Source organism: Aspergillus saccharolyticus (assembly GCF_003184585.1).
Source record: "Aspergillus saccharolyticus JOP 1030-1 unplaced genomic scaffold BP01scaffold_29, whole genome shotgun sequence".
NCBI classification, from domain to species: Eukaryota; Fungi; Ascomycota; class Eurotiomycetes; order Eurotiales; family Aspergillaceae; genus Aspergillus; species Aspergillus saccharolyticus.
The window spans coordinates 42,085-54,760 of NW_020290639.1; the positions used below are offsets into that span (position 1 = coordinate 42,085).

At 54.3% G+C, this 12,676-nt stretch overlaps 6 protein-coding genes across 6 annotated transcripts; 2 read left to right on the forward strand and 4 right to left on the reverse strand.

Moving 5' to 3' along the window:
- Positions 1-55: 55 nt before the first annotated feature.
- On the forward strand, positions 56-2,261 carry BP01DRAFT_425087 (NuoB/complex I 20 kDa subunit family protein; the record flags this gene model as incomplete). Its single annotated transcript, XM_025579731.1, has 3 exons — positions 56-450; positions 726-1,595; positions 1,670-2,261. The coding sequence occupies 3 exons, from the start codon at positions 56-58 to the stop codon at positions 2,259-2,261; spliced, it is 1,857 nt and encodes a 618-aa protein (XP_025429060.1).
- A 283-nt stretch (positions 2,262-2,544) lies between these two features.
- Positions 2,545-4,135, reverse strand: BP01DRAFT_425088 (ceramidase). Its single transcript, XM_025579732.1, has 7 exons — positions 3,965-4,135; positions 3,899-3,911; positions 3,781-3,841; positions 3,561-3,704; positions 3,231-3,512; positions 3,045-3,162; positions 2,545-2,937 (listed from the first exon to the last, which is right to left on the reverse strand). Exons 1-7 carry the CDS (start codon positions 4,015-4,017, stop codon positions 2,775-2,777), a joined length of 834 nt encoding a protein of 277 aa, XP_025429061.1. The 5' UTR covers positions 4,018-4,135; the 3' UTR covers positions 2,545-2,774.
- Positions 4,136-6,325: 2,190 nt separating this feature from the next.
- Positions 6,326-7,976, forward strand: BP01DRAFT_345395 (S-adenosyl-L-methionine-dependent methyltransferase). Its single transcript, XM_025573594.1, has 5 exons — positions 6,326-6,548; positions 6,614-6,746; positions 6,804-6,927; positions 6,987-7,435; positions 7,538-7,976. Exons 1-5 carry the CDS (start codon positions 6,363-6,365, stop codon positions 7,858-7,860), a joined length of 1,215 nt encoding a protein of 404 aa, XP_025429062.1. The 5' UTR covers positions 6,326-6,362; the 3' UTR covers positions 7,861-7,976.
- Positions 7,977-8,216: 240 nt separating this feature from the next.
- Positions 8,217-9,005, reverse strand: BP01DRAFT_301699 (2OG-Fe(II) oxygenase family oxidoreductase; the record flags this gene model as incomplete). Its single annotated transcript, XM_025572042.1, has 1 exon — positions 8,217-9,005. One exon carries the CDS (start codon positions 9,003-9,005, stop codon positions 8,217-8,219), a length of 789 nt encoding a protein of 262 aa, XP_025429063.1.
- A 414-nt stretch (positions 9,006-9,419) lies between these two features.
- BP01DRAFT_384776 (BTB/POZ domain-containing protein) lies at positions 9,420-10,564 on the reverse strand (the record flags this gene model as incomplete). Its single annotated transcript, XM_025577536.1, has 4 exons — positions 9,420-9,481; positions 9,571-10,176; positions 10,238-10,355; positions 10,412-10,564. The coding sequence occupies 4 exons, from the start codon at positions 10,562-10,564 to the stop codon at positions 9,420-9,422; spliced, it is 939 nt and encodes a 312-aa protein (XP_025429064.1).
- A 632-nt stretch (positions 10,565-11,196) lies between these two features.
- BP01DRAFT_345400 (putative FAD-binding monooxygenase) lies at positions 11,197-12,477 on the reverse strand (the record flags this gene model as incomplete). Its single annotated transcript, XM_025573595.1, has 1 exon — positions 11,197-12,477. Exon 1 carries the CDS (start codon positions 12,460-12,462, stop codon positions 11,197-11,199), a length of 1,266 nt encoding a protein of 421 aa, XP_025429065.1. The 5' UTR covers positions 12,463-12,477.
- Positions 12,478-12,676: the final 199 nt, after the last annotated feature.

A 12,676-nucleotide genomic window follows, 5' to 3' on the forward strand; every position in this document is an offset into this window, starting at 1 on the left:
TGACATCCCCAGTACCACCCTCGACCAAATCGTCAACTGGGCCCGTCAGGGATCAATGTGGCCCCTGAGCTTTGGCCTGGCATGCTGCGCGCTGGAAATGATGCACATGTCCATGCCACGCTACGATCAAGACCGCCTCGGGATCATCTTCCGCGCTTCGCCTCGCCAGTCGGACGTGATGATCGTGGCTGGCACGGTGACCAACAAGATGGCTCCGGCTCTGCGGCAGTGCTACGACCAGATGCCCGAGCCCAGATGGGTCATCAGCATGGGCAGTTGCGCCAACGGAGGCGGTTACTACCACTATAGCTACAGCATCGTTCGAGGTGTAGATCGGATCGTCCCCGTTGACGTGTATATTCCGGGCTGTCCACCGACTGCGGAGGCGACCCTCTACGGAGTCTTTCAGTTGCAGAAAAAGATGCGGAGGACGAAAATCACGCGGATGTGGTATCGACGGTGATTAGTGAAGTTATACCGGGCACATATATCTGCTGTATTACACAGGCCAATGTCATCAATATAGATCATAAACATTCGACATTTCAAACGACCGAGGCAGGTAGACTGCGAGAATTCAAGGGACTGCTTCCGTCTAAATCAAAGTTCTTTGGCCTTGAAAGAACGAGATCCATTATATTCCACCAACAGATCAAATTTCAGTACAGTGAATCAACTCACTACAGTGTGCTGACCGTGAAGAATCATGACTACTAACTAAATAGGGGTTGGTGGGGGCGGAGCGCACTAGTGCCAGGCACGATCAGGCGCCCGAGCCACCGCCCCCACCGCTGCCTGCTTATCGCTGCTCCGTATTTAACCCATCACAATCCTCATCTCTCTTTCCTTTCATCATCTCACAACACCTCTTACCGCACTCACAACACCATCATTATGGGACAGACTAAAGATCTCCCTCTCGACCCTCCTCTCTCTGCCTCCTCATCCTCCCTCCCTCATCCTCTCGCAGATGACGATCTTCCCCCCGCATACAACGAAACAGACGAGATAACAACACCCTACCGCGACGACCCGCTCTCCCCACCCCACGAGGCCTACACCATCCCAGGTCACCACCGCTACCATAGCATCCGGGAAAAGAGCCGTCACGCCGGAGTCGTCACGCTGGACCCCGTCTTCTCCTCCGACGCCGAAGCCCTGTACAGTTTTGTCGACAAGCAGACCCGCCTCCCCCCGCGACCATGCCTGATCATCGGCGGCCAGCACCACGAGAAGGAGCGGCGGGGGAATGAATCCACCCGCAAGGCAGTCTGCGACTTCAACTTCCGCATCGACCTGACCCGCACCCTGCTCACCTGGGGACCCGGCGTGCGCAGCGGCCCGGTCCAGCGCTGGTCCTACACCACCGTCGTCGGCGACCACGACAACCAGAAAGCGTATCGCGGGGGCCGCCGACCGACGCGCGGGGCGCGCACAAGCTCGGGCGGTCGCATCGCACTGCCGGCTGATAACACGGAGCTTGACGAAGGAGAGCGACTGATGGGCTTGGAGGCCGGGGATAGCCAGGGCGAGGATTCCCCGGGGCTTCGCGGGTGGTGTCGACGCTTCTGCAGCGATCCTGCTCCGGTGAAATCGTACGTACCCCCCCATTCCAGTCGGAGACATCACAATTTGGAGCTAGGCTAATTGCTGGTACCCCCGCACCCAGATTCACATACCGGCGCAACCTCAACGGCTTCGACGCCGCCCCCATGCGCACCAAGCTCATCTCCCACATCCGCTCGACCGGCTACCAGGGCCACGTGCACGTCGCCCCCTCACTCGCCAACGGCATGATCACCATCTACTCGCCGCACTGGGTCAACCGCCTCCGCAACCATGGGTTCGTGTACTGGGCGTGCATCATCCTCCAGCTCTGGATCATCACCTGGCCGATCATCTGGTTCCTGGAGCGGAGGTACGAGGTGGTGCGGTCGGAGTGGTATTCCTCCCAGCTTGTTTGCGATCCGGCCCACCCCGATGGTCAACGGAAGGTGTACGCGGGCAATCAAGATGAGCTGACGGCGGCTGAGGCATGGGCGCCCGTCGTGCGCGAGGCGGTGTGGCAGGGGCGGAAGGGTGGGGATATTCTCGGGGAGGAGGAGGTGGAGCGGCTGCGGCGTCTCGGCACCCAGCGCAGCGAGGCGGTCGGCCAGGGCGGTGAATTGATCCGTCGCGGCCAGGCGGTCTTGGGGTTGATGGGCATCCGCAATATCGGCGGGGTAAATGTGACGGGGGCTTGGGGGGGAGATCAGTGTTGAGTGGAGGGCAGAGCCGAGCTAACATTGTACAATACATTTGTGATTTCATAGATACCCTGCAGATATCATGTTATGCTTTGTATTGAGACAGCAATCTCTCAAATTTATGCATTTTGCGGCCAGTCGTCTTGCGGTAGGGCATTCCAATCACCCTCGATGATACCCCAGCACGGGGCAAAGCAGGAAAGGGAATAGTAAAAATGAGAAGAGAGAAAAGCGCAGTAGCGCCAGTGTATATTGCACTCCGGTGCGCATACTTTAGCTAACTAATCTCTTGATAGAGCCAGTATTGAACGCGCCAGAGAGTCAATCTGTCTCGGCACAGCCGAGCTACAAGTACACCGTGGTCTCCTCTACCGCTTCCCTCATCAAGCGACCGACAAGTCTGGACTTGTCCCATACAGTTCCCAGCACCTCTGAACAACACACTCCCATAAGCAAGAGGCTTCCAAGAAGTTCTTCGTCTCAAGCGGATTTATATCAACCAATGACCATCCCCGCAAATAGAGCAAATTACTCTCGTTTACTCGCGGGCGGATTGGGCCCCATGGTCCGTGCTGCGAGAGAGACCGGCCAGGCGAGCTGGGGTGTCGGGTCGGTATGCACCTCGCCGGAGGTGATCATGTCCACGACCGCGACGGCGATGTATCCGCCAATCGCGGTGAAGAAGTGCCACCTGTTTATTCATTGTTTAGCGGGCTTGGCTTCCAGAACGAGGGCAACGAAACCGGAAGTCCCCCGTCTGTATGGTAAGGGCAGCGGGAGCAGCGAAGTAAAGCTTACCATCCATGGAGCTCGAAGAGATAGGCCAAGGGAACACCGATGAACTGCCGGATATTGATCAAGTAGTTGCAGGCCCAGACGTCGACCAACCAAGCGAAGTAGCCAAAGAGGAAGCAAACTATTGCTGTTAATCTATCTTCGCAAAATGGATGTATGTTGGGGAGGGGAAGTGGTGGTGGAGCTTACAGATACCGAACCGCCCGATATTGCGAGTTTTCTGTTTGATCAGCGGATCAGGGATCTTATGCGAGATGGCCTGCATCGTGCGTCGCGCGATGAGTAGCGCTCCGGCCCCGAAGGTCACCGCATGAAGCAAGAATTCGTCCATAACCATGTGGACGACCATCACGGTGGTGAATTCGATGCAGAGGGCGATGCCAATCCAGCGCCGCCACCGCGGGCTCACCTGGAACGTGAGAATGCGGTACACAAGGGGGGTGGTTAATAGATGCATCGAGAGCTCGTCCGCTGGGACCTGTTAGACCCAAGCATACACAGTCGGGTCAGGTGACGTACACATCTGCGTGTGATATTTCAGCGTCATATGGTACCCGGCCGAGCAGACGCCGACTCCCATCAACCCAAACCAGGGGATTGCACGAGCAAGGGATGAGATGGGCTTCTGACGGAGCTTGTTAAGGCCGTAGATTCCGTACAGGACTGCGTGGTTTTGAAGATTAGCTGGTACTCATGGGGACCTATCGGCGGATGCCCCTTGATTGCGAGGTAGACGCACTGTAGATAAGGCTGCTGGAGGTATTGATGAACTCGGCCACATAGCGAGTAACGACATAGTCCTAGAATCTAGGATGTCAATTGACCATCCTTGCGGATTGAAGCCGAGAGATGAGTACCTCTTCACAAAAGCTGTGGCGCGTGAGTTGAAGCAGTGTGGGGTGCTTGGTGGAGGAGGCACTTACTTCAAGTAAGATGTTTGAGGGCCCCAAAAGGGGTCCTTAAGAGACACATCCATCAGAAGAATAAGGCTGACGAGGTCGAAAAAGTGGTTGCGGTAAGTCTACCTAGTGTTCTGTTCCTAGTCGTGAATAAAAGATACCTGGCAGCTCCGGCGGTTGCCGGAGCTGGGCTGAAGCAAAGAGCGCGACGTGTTCGAGCAGGGCAACTGCCCCACTGCTGCCTCCACTTGGTTATCCATGGGCTTGGCATCGTCTAAGCTTTGTGCCTCGGATGCTCGATGAATTCCAGCCAACCATAGCTACCACATTGATCATTCACATCAAAAAGGTCTCCCTGTTGGCTCTGGCTTGCTACCATGATTCTGCTGCTGTCTGCTAGTTTTGAGATATGCCATTGTTAGAGCAGGAACCGTAGCAGGTGTGATTAGATGTCTGGTAGCGGACATTCATTTTTCGTCGCGGGCAAATATCGATTTTCGCGAGATGATACAATAGCACAAAGGTTCAGGTATTTGTGGTGACCCTTGTACAGTACTAGTATATCTACGGAGTAACTACAGTTTAGGTGGTACAGGCTCAAGGGTCCTGGGTACAACTCGCCAGTCACAGCAGCGGGCAAAGTGGCTGAAGACAAAGAAAGTCACCTGATACTGTGGCTGACAGGGCGGTGACGGGGATTGGGTCGTGCCGTCTTGTCCTTTCAATTCTTCCGCCTTCCCGTCCTCCCGCGCTGCCTGGATCTTATGTTCCTGTCTGGCACTGCGTATCGCAACCGAGACATGGCAGCCGGTAGTACCAGATACACTCTTTTTGAGCCGACTAGACAGTCATTACTGTCTGAACTCGGTCATTAGTTGGCCACTGATGCATACCTTCCCATTTCACCCCGCTAACTGGTTTGCGTATATGCCCACACTTATGCAGACGACATTGCGCACAGTACCAGGAGAAGTCTCGCTAGTGTGCTTTCTTCCGCAAACTGAATAAATCATTTATGCAAATGCCACAAAGTGGCATATGATGCTATGCTTAAATTTCAGCATGATACATTAGTAGCATCCAGTCAGGGAAACGACAATATAAGGTCTTCAGCGCGTCCCTCATGTTGTTTTCTCTAGACCATTCGGTTTTCTTCTGATTCCAACTTGCTAAAAGGTCTTCTTACTTGTTGTGCACATTTGTTCCTCCGCCCAGTGCGTTCTTATCACCAAATTGGCGAGACACCGGCCTAAAAGACGCAGAGATGGCGTCGCACGCTCATGAGTCCCGGTCTGGGCACGATATACCCTTCCTCGGACAAGGGCCGGTGAAACGACCCATAGGTAAAGCATCTACCTTGAGCAAGGGCTGCAGCTGCTTCTAGAATTCAACTCTACCGTGGTGATGCAGCTGAGCTTTCGCATGACTATGAAACCGGTAGTAGAATCTATCCACTTGTCATTAGTCCCAGGCCGCTGACGCGGATGGAACTAAACTAGTTGATACTACCTAGGTTATAGACGTGCCACTAAGCTGAGAATCCGCTGAATTTAGAGTTAGACCATGATTATCACCTGGTCAATTAAAATGTGATTGAGGGGGGGCCCTGAGGCCTCGTTGGCTGGGCTGTCTGACCACCCTCACGGCCGTGCTTCCTTTGGTAGCCTCAATCTCACCACCATGAAGCGTCTCAAAAATCCATCAGTGACCACAAGTCATCCGTTCTCAATGGGTAGGAAATTGGAGTTCAGAAGACTTGGTACTTTGTATAAATATGACGCGAACGCGGATTCGATTCCGCTTAGTATCTGGCAGCGAACCCGGTTTCCAAGAATGAAGTCCGATAAGGACTGTGTGAAACTTACATATAGCAGGCAATTTTCTTGAGTGGCCACTCTCCAGCAAAGAATTGAGGAGGTATCAGGATCCAAGGCCCTTGCTTTGTGTGTGGATCATTGAATGCACTCGGTAGAGAGACCCCTGGTTCTGCGGGCTAAGCAATTGACAGGGAACAGACCTCTGGGGCCAAGACTCATGATTCAAGTTAAGAATCCGACATGTCAGATGCAAGAGAACCAATAAACAGTCCACTAGTACTGCATAGATCGCCACGAAGTATGCCGCGGCATGCGAGGTAAAGCAGGTGGGGGGAGGGTCGCGCGGCCCCCATTGTGAAGATCTCCACCATCTCGTAAAACCGATCGACTGGGCCCGCCTCCAAGCGTCGGTGCGCAACTCCTCGTTGGTCAACGCCATACGCCAGTCAAAACTTATCCTGTCTAGTGCTGAGGGGTTGCTGACAGCTGCGGACCGAGATTGATTGTCCTCTTTGACAGAAATACCCTTAGTTCCCCCAAACCCCTGCATCCGGTTCGATCACTTTCTTCACACTGTCGGGGACCTCATCCGCTGTTTGACCACAATGGCAACCAACAACCAATCTAGTGCTTCTACCGATGTTGAAGAATTCGTCCGGTCAATCAGAGGCATTGACCGATCGTCTTTCGCTTATGACGGCGACCGTGTCAAGGCGTTGAAGGAGGCCTACGCTCTTATCAGTCGTCTCGAGACCTCGTGGGATACCGTGGTGCGCCTTTGTATGACCGAGGTAAATCCCCCCCTTGTATAACCCCATACAACAAGAAGCTCAGTCGATAATAACTCTTCTTCTAGCCTGCCCTCAACGCAGCCCTCACAGTCAGCCAGGACCTGAACCTCTTCCAAAAGTGGCTGGAAGTAGGGGAAGATGCCGAGCAGTCCGCCGAACAGCTTGCAGAACTGACAGGCTCGGATCCTGCGCTCCTCGGTAAGAATCAAGCCCATATAAACACCCAATCTCTGCAGACGATCCTGACAACCTCAGCTCGCATCCTCCGCCATCTAGCCTCCACCCACATAATCATCGAAGTTTCCCCAGACCACTACAAGCAATCCGCATTCAGTAAATCCTTACTTGAACCCGTCTTCGGGGCCTGGATCCCATACCTGTCCGTACCTTGCCCTGACCCCACCCTCCTCCACAAGACTAACTGTCCCCACCCGTCAGAAACGACATGCTGAACCCTTGCTTCGCCAAAATGCCCGCCTACCTCGCCCAGACCAACTATCGCAACCCCAGCGACCCCAACGACGGCATCTTCCAGTACACCAAAGAATTCAAGGGCTCGCTTTTTGAATACTACGACCAACACCCCGCCGAGAGCGCCGTCTTCAACAACGTCATGGGTTCTGTCATGGCCAAGCAGGCCGGCATGCTCGACATCTTCCCGTACGAGAGGCTGGCAGACTCGAAGGAAGCCGACTGCGCCGACCCCGCGCTCTTGGTGGACGTCGGTGGCAACGTGGGCCACGACATGAACAAGTTCCTGGCGAAGCAGCCCGGTCTCGGCAAGCGATTGGTGTTGCAGGATCGCCCGGACGTGGTGAAACAGGCGATTTGTCCCACAGAAGTGCGGGCGATGGCGCATGATTTCTTTACGGAGCAGCCAATTAAGGGTTTGTTTCCTCCCGCCCCTCTTTTCATATTTACCTTTCCGCCAGGGGAATGCGGTGGATGAATGCATGATGGGAGTGGCATGAAGCTGATATCTACCACAGGCGCGCGCGCTTACTACCTGCACGGAGTTCTCCACGACTGGCCCGATGAGGCGGCTCGCCAGATTCTGGGGCATTTGAGGGACGCGATGACGCCCGGGTATAGCACGATTTTGATTCATGACCATGTGATTCCGGCGACGGAGGCGCATCCACAGGCGACGGGCTACGACCAGACAATGATGATCGTTGTGTCGGCGTTTGAGCGCACTGAAGGCATGTGGCAGGGGTTGTTGGAATCGGTGGGGTTGCGGGTGGTGAAGATCTGGAGCTCGCCGCTGGCGATTCAGAGTGTTATTGAGGCGGAGTTGAGTCCGAATAATTGAGTTTTCGGTTTGATTGTGGCATGGAAGAAGGTGGAATGATGGTAAAGGGGGTTGGTAAATGGGAGGAATGGCCACCTACACAGTACTGTACAGAATTAGTAATTCAGTTAGTTGTCCCGCAGTGCGATCACAGCTCCATTTCAGCGGCCATCATGCCTTGAAAGGCTCACAACTTAAAAGGCAAACCTGCCAGGAAGTGTCAAATAATGATATTAGTAGACGACTTGATAAAAATTCATCAACAACGCCTATGCAGAAGTCCAATGGCCCAACTCCACGCATGAACCAGCTAAGGTATGCAGCAAAACACGTATAGTACAACACATTGGAGACCAACAACAACCCTCTTCCCCGCCTCAACTCTCCCCTCCCTCACCACCACGACCACCACCTTTCTCCTCCCTCCTCCTCTTCTCCTCCTCCTCCGCAGCCTCCCTCAACGCAACAACCGACCTCTTCTCCTTCTCCACCCCTAACCGCCTCTGCGCGGTATCACAAAGCTCGACATCCCCACACTCACACTCCCCCCCCTCCCGCAACCACCGGTAAGTGATACTCCACCTCTCCCCTCTCACCCGCACCCTCTGCCCCTCCCCCGTGCCCCCCTCCCCATCCTCCGCACCACCCGCCACCAAATCCGTCTTCCGCTTCTTGATCCCATGCGTCCACAACAATCGCGCCTCGCCACTCATACACATCAAACTCCGCGGCTCGCAGTCGACCTCCACGCGCTCCTCCCCGCGCCGGAACTGCATCATCACCGGCGCGCCCAGCGAGAGCGCGTACAGCTGATCGTACGGCCCATGCGCGTCGACATGCGGCGGGATCCCCGCGCCGGGCGGGTAATACTGCAGACACACCTGATCCGGGGGCCGGGATTCGCGGGCCGGGAGGAGCGGGACCAGCCAGTCGGGGAATGGGCGGTAGGGGATGTCCGGGTCGATGTTGAAGGTCTTGTAGTCGAAGGTGTAGCCGTAATGCAGAGAAATGCGGCCGGGGCGGTCGGGCCAGGTGAGCTCGTGGCGGAAGATGTGGAGGAGGTGTTGCTCGTGGCTGGGTGTGATGAAGTCGGTTTGCCAGAGGAGGCCGCGGGGCCGGATGGGGAGTTCGTGCATCTCATTGTGCAGTTGTGGGGTTGGGTTCATGGGATTGGGCCTGGGGGATGGGTTGAGGTTGGGTGGTGTGTATGATAGTGGGGAATTTGTTGGCCCGGAAGGAGGGGATGAATCTAGTAGCATCTTTTTATCTTGGATTTTCTTGTGTATCTTCTAGGTATCTTTGTGGGCTGGATGTTTGAAGAGGCGAATCAATGGGATGCATGCATTGATAGATGTTATCGGGGAGGAGAGCCACGTGATCATAACTATGCTAAAACTCTGATCGGCTTTGGCATTGATCTCGGACAGCTGATTGGTGGTTATCCCCGCCGGTTCCTGGCTCACGTGCCATTGCCCCAATAAGGTCGGCCCGTACTATGCAAGCAAATCATACAAAGAGCATCTGGCTTTATAAGGAATATCATCAAAGGGGAATCAAACTACTCCGAGAATATGCGCCTATCAGTGACGATACATCAAATAGCACGTATTCAAATCTTCCCCAGCCCAACCATGAAATGTGCCTGCAACCCGCTATTAGAGTTATACTAATTCACTGCGTCTGGCGGAGGACAAGAATGTCTGGTCTTGCATCCCCTACACCGGAGCTTACAAATCGAGCTGTCCTCCCCACCGAGCTCGAGCTGGACATGGAATGTCTTCGAGCAGTGGCGGCATTCGGGCACGTCTTTGATGTTCTCGAGATTACTCTTCAATGTCCGGAATCTCTGGTCGGAATTAAGGAGTTGTGTCTTCAATGTCATTTGCTCCCTGCCGAAAGACAGTGTCGCTTCATTCAACTGCTGTTTGATGTGTCCCATGCGTTCTCTCAGAGTTGCGATGACTCGCCTCGAGAATCGATCGGGGAAGAGGCTCTCGCTCTTCTCAAAAGTTTCGATATGGTCAATGACCATCTCGCAGAGTTGCTGCAGAGTAGCTTCATCGCGAATCTTAGGGCAAAGCTCTGGAATCAACTCGTCCACTCCGGCGGGCGACCAGGGCTGCGCCAACGATGTCCTTATCTTTTGGAGGGCCAGGGCTTCGAGTTCGGGCATCATGTAATAATGCGCAATCGTACTCATTTCAAGGTGAGGACGCAAAACCTCCGCAGTAGTGGGCGTTGTCGAGGCTGTAGCGTCCAGCACGGACCCGGCGGAGGAGGTGGTGGGAGACACAGGTTCGATAGAATCGCAGGCGTTATCAGTGATCCTGGCAAGCTCTTCAGCTTAAGTCAGTCATGTTTCGTCTCAGTGGTAGCGACTACTGGAAATAGAAGATACCTGATATCCACTCCAACTGATTGTCCAGCCCATAGTCGCCGACGTACATGTACTCAATCCAGCGTTTGACAGTGACGCTGGAGAAGTCCTGAATTCTGATTGTGTTGGTTCTACCTTCCTATGCAGACATCAGAGAATCTCATATCAAGACCCGACGGAGGTGGCTGTCATTACCACGAAATGGCCCTTGCACGCTTTTTTGATCACCCCCGACTTGTTGCATACCACGATTTTGTGGACGGTGAGTTTCTTTCCCTCGCACTCTAGTTCCAGATCGCAGTACTCCCCTGCCTGAGCATCCTCTAGCATCGCAGGATTATTGGTCATGCTGAAGTATCAAAGGCGTCGTGGATGAGCAGATGACTCGACCGGTGGATATCGTTGAGAAAGCTTTATCTTTGCGCTAAGTGAGACCCGACCGCTGCAGACGGGAGTTAGGGAATTCGCGCTTTGTGGAGGGTGTGAGTGATGATTGAGGTTTTTAGCAACGACGGCGTATGGTACGTGATGACTGGGATGGAAGAAGAGATGAGAGAGGTGAGTGGGAAGGAAAGTGAAGAAGTGAAGGGGAAGTGATGGTCCGGTCCTAGACAGGGGACACTGAAAAACAGGCAAGTACGGCAACTTCACCTGCTAGTCCAGACTATTACAACTCGTCTTCATATTTGAAGCCCTTTGCATTTACCAGTATGTATTAACCTTGCGCGTACGTGACTGGTTTTCATTTCTGACACACAGCTTCCACTAGAATGAAATGGTGAGATCCTCACTCTGACTCTATGCTAGATTTCGACCGGCGCAACCAAAGGTATTACTGACGAAAATAGGTACAGACTGATGTCAAGCATTTCAACTTTTTGACACTACAGAAAGGTGGGGAGGGTACTATGCGAGTGCAGCGAGAGCGAAGGCCAACATATTACTGGACACACACCACAAGCTCGTAGCCATGAACATTCCTATTCCTGCCACTCATACTGCGGCAATTGATATCTCTCAGTACCGGCAAAGGCTCCACTAAAGAACTTTTGCGTGAGGCTCAAGATCCCGCTCCAACAGACAAAAGCAAAGACCATGTTTCGAAGCCATAAACCCCAAGCCGTCTGCGGCGTGAAGAAGACCGGCAGGAGTGGAGGAACCTTCTGCATATCATCGATGAGAGGTCGCATCACATCCTCATAGCCTTGAAGAGCACCCGCCAGATCGCCTTTGTGTTTGCAGACCTCCCCGGCCAGCACATACGCACCAGCCATGGCGAGACTCGTTCCGGTGCCCGTCGAAGCGGCATATCCCGCATCCCCGACCAGCACAAACCGCCCCTTCGATAGGCGCGGGACCTTGACGTGCACGATCTCGCTGGCATAGAAGTCCTCTGCCTCCATCATGTCCTTGATCACCTCGTCGCACTTCCAGCCCGCCCCACGATAGGTCTGCGCGACGAACTGCCTGAGAGCATCACCCCCCTGGTTCATCGCGTCTCGGAAGGGCTGCGTGGCACTGCTGTCCTTTTGCGCATAGCGCTTCATCAAGACAACCCGACTCACGCCTGAAGGGTCAGGGCCAGCAGCAATTATACGACCGCCGACAGCATTGTATGCTTTACCCATTTTGTTGTTTCCATCGAGGAGATCCTGCTTGGCAGAGAAAAATGCCGCCCAAGTGCCAGTCGGTTCGAGGTAGTCCCGCATCCCAACCCCGAGTCCAATCGCCCGAGTTCTTGACGTAGCTCCATCGCAGGACACAACGAGATCGAACTCCATGGTGGGAGAGCCACTGGCAAATTCGACCTTGACAGGTCCATCAGCCTGATCATGCTGCTGAATGGATGCGACCTGCTCGCCAAAGATATAGGTTATGTTCGGATGGGCATGAGTCCGATCGTACAGTATCTGGGACAAGTCCCCACGATAGATCTCGAATTCGGAGACGAGGGACTGCTGATCAGGATTTCCGGTGGTGGAGATGACGCCGAACGGGCGGCCATCAGACCGGACGGCAGCGATGCATTTCAGCGGGATGGTCTTTGCCCGCACAGCCTCCTCCATGCCGGGCATTTTGCGCATTACTGTAACGCCAACGGTTCGGATGTCGATGTTCTGTCCGTTGGTGCGCAGGTGGGGGAAGCGCTCGATGACGGTGACTTTGGCTCCGGCTCGGGCGAACCAGTAGGCTGCTGTTGGGCCGGCAATTGATGCGCCCACCACGAGGACTCTGAGCGGTGGCATTATGGTTGATTCTCGTGATTGTGTATCTTATGAGACAGGGTCTTAAATAATGATGCTGTCGCAGAGTTCTTATACCAGAGGGTCAGAGATGGCGGGGGCCGATGATTGGACAGACGCTCGGCCGAGGCGAGACCGAGAATCTGACCAATGGCAGCTCGCAAAGTACCGGGATTCGTGCATCCTCAGCAGGCAGATTCCTCTCCATTGGCGGAAC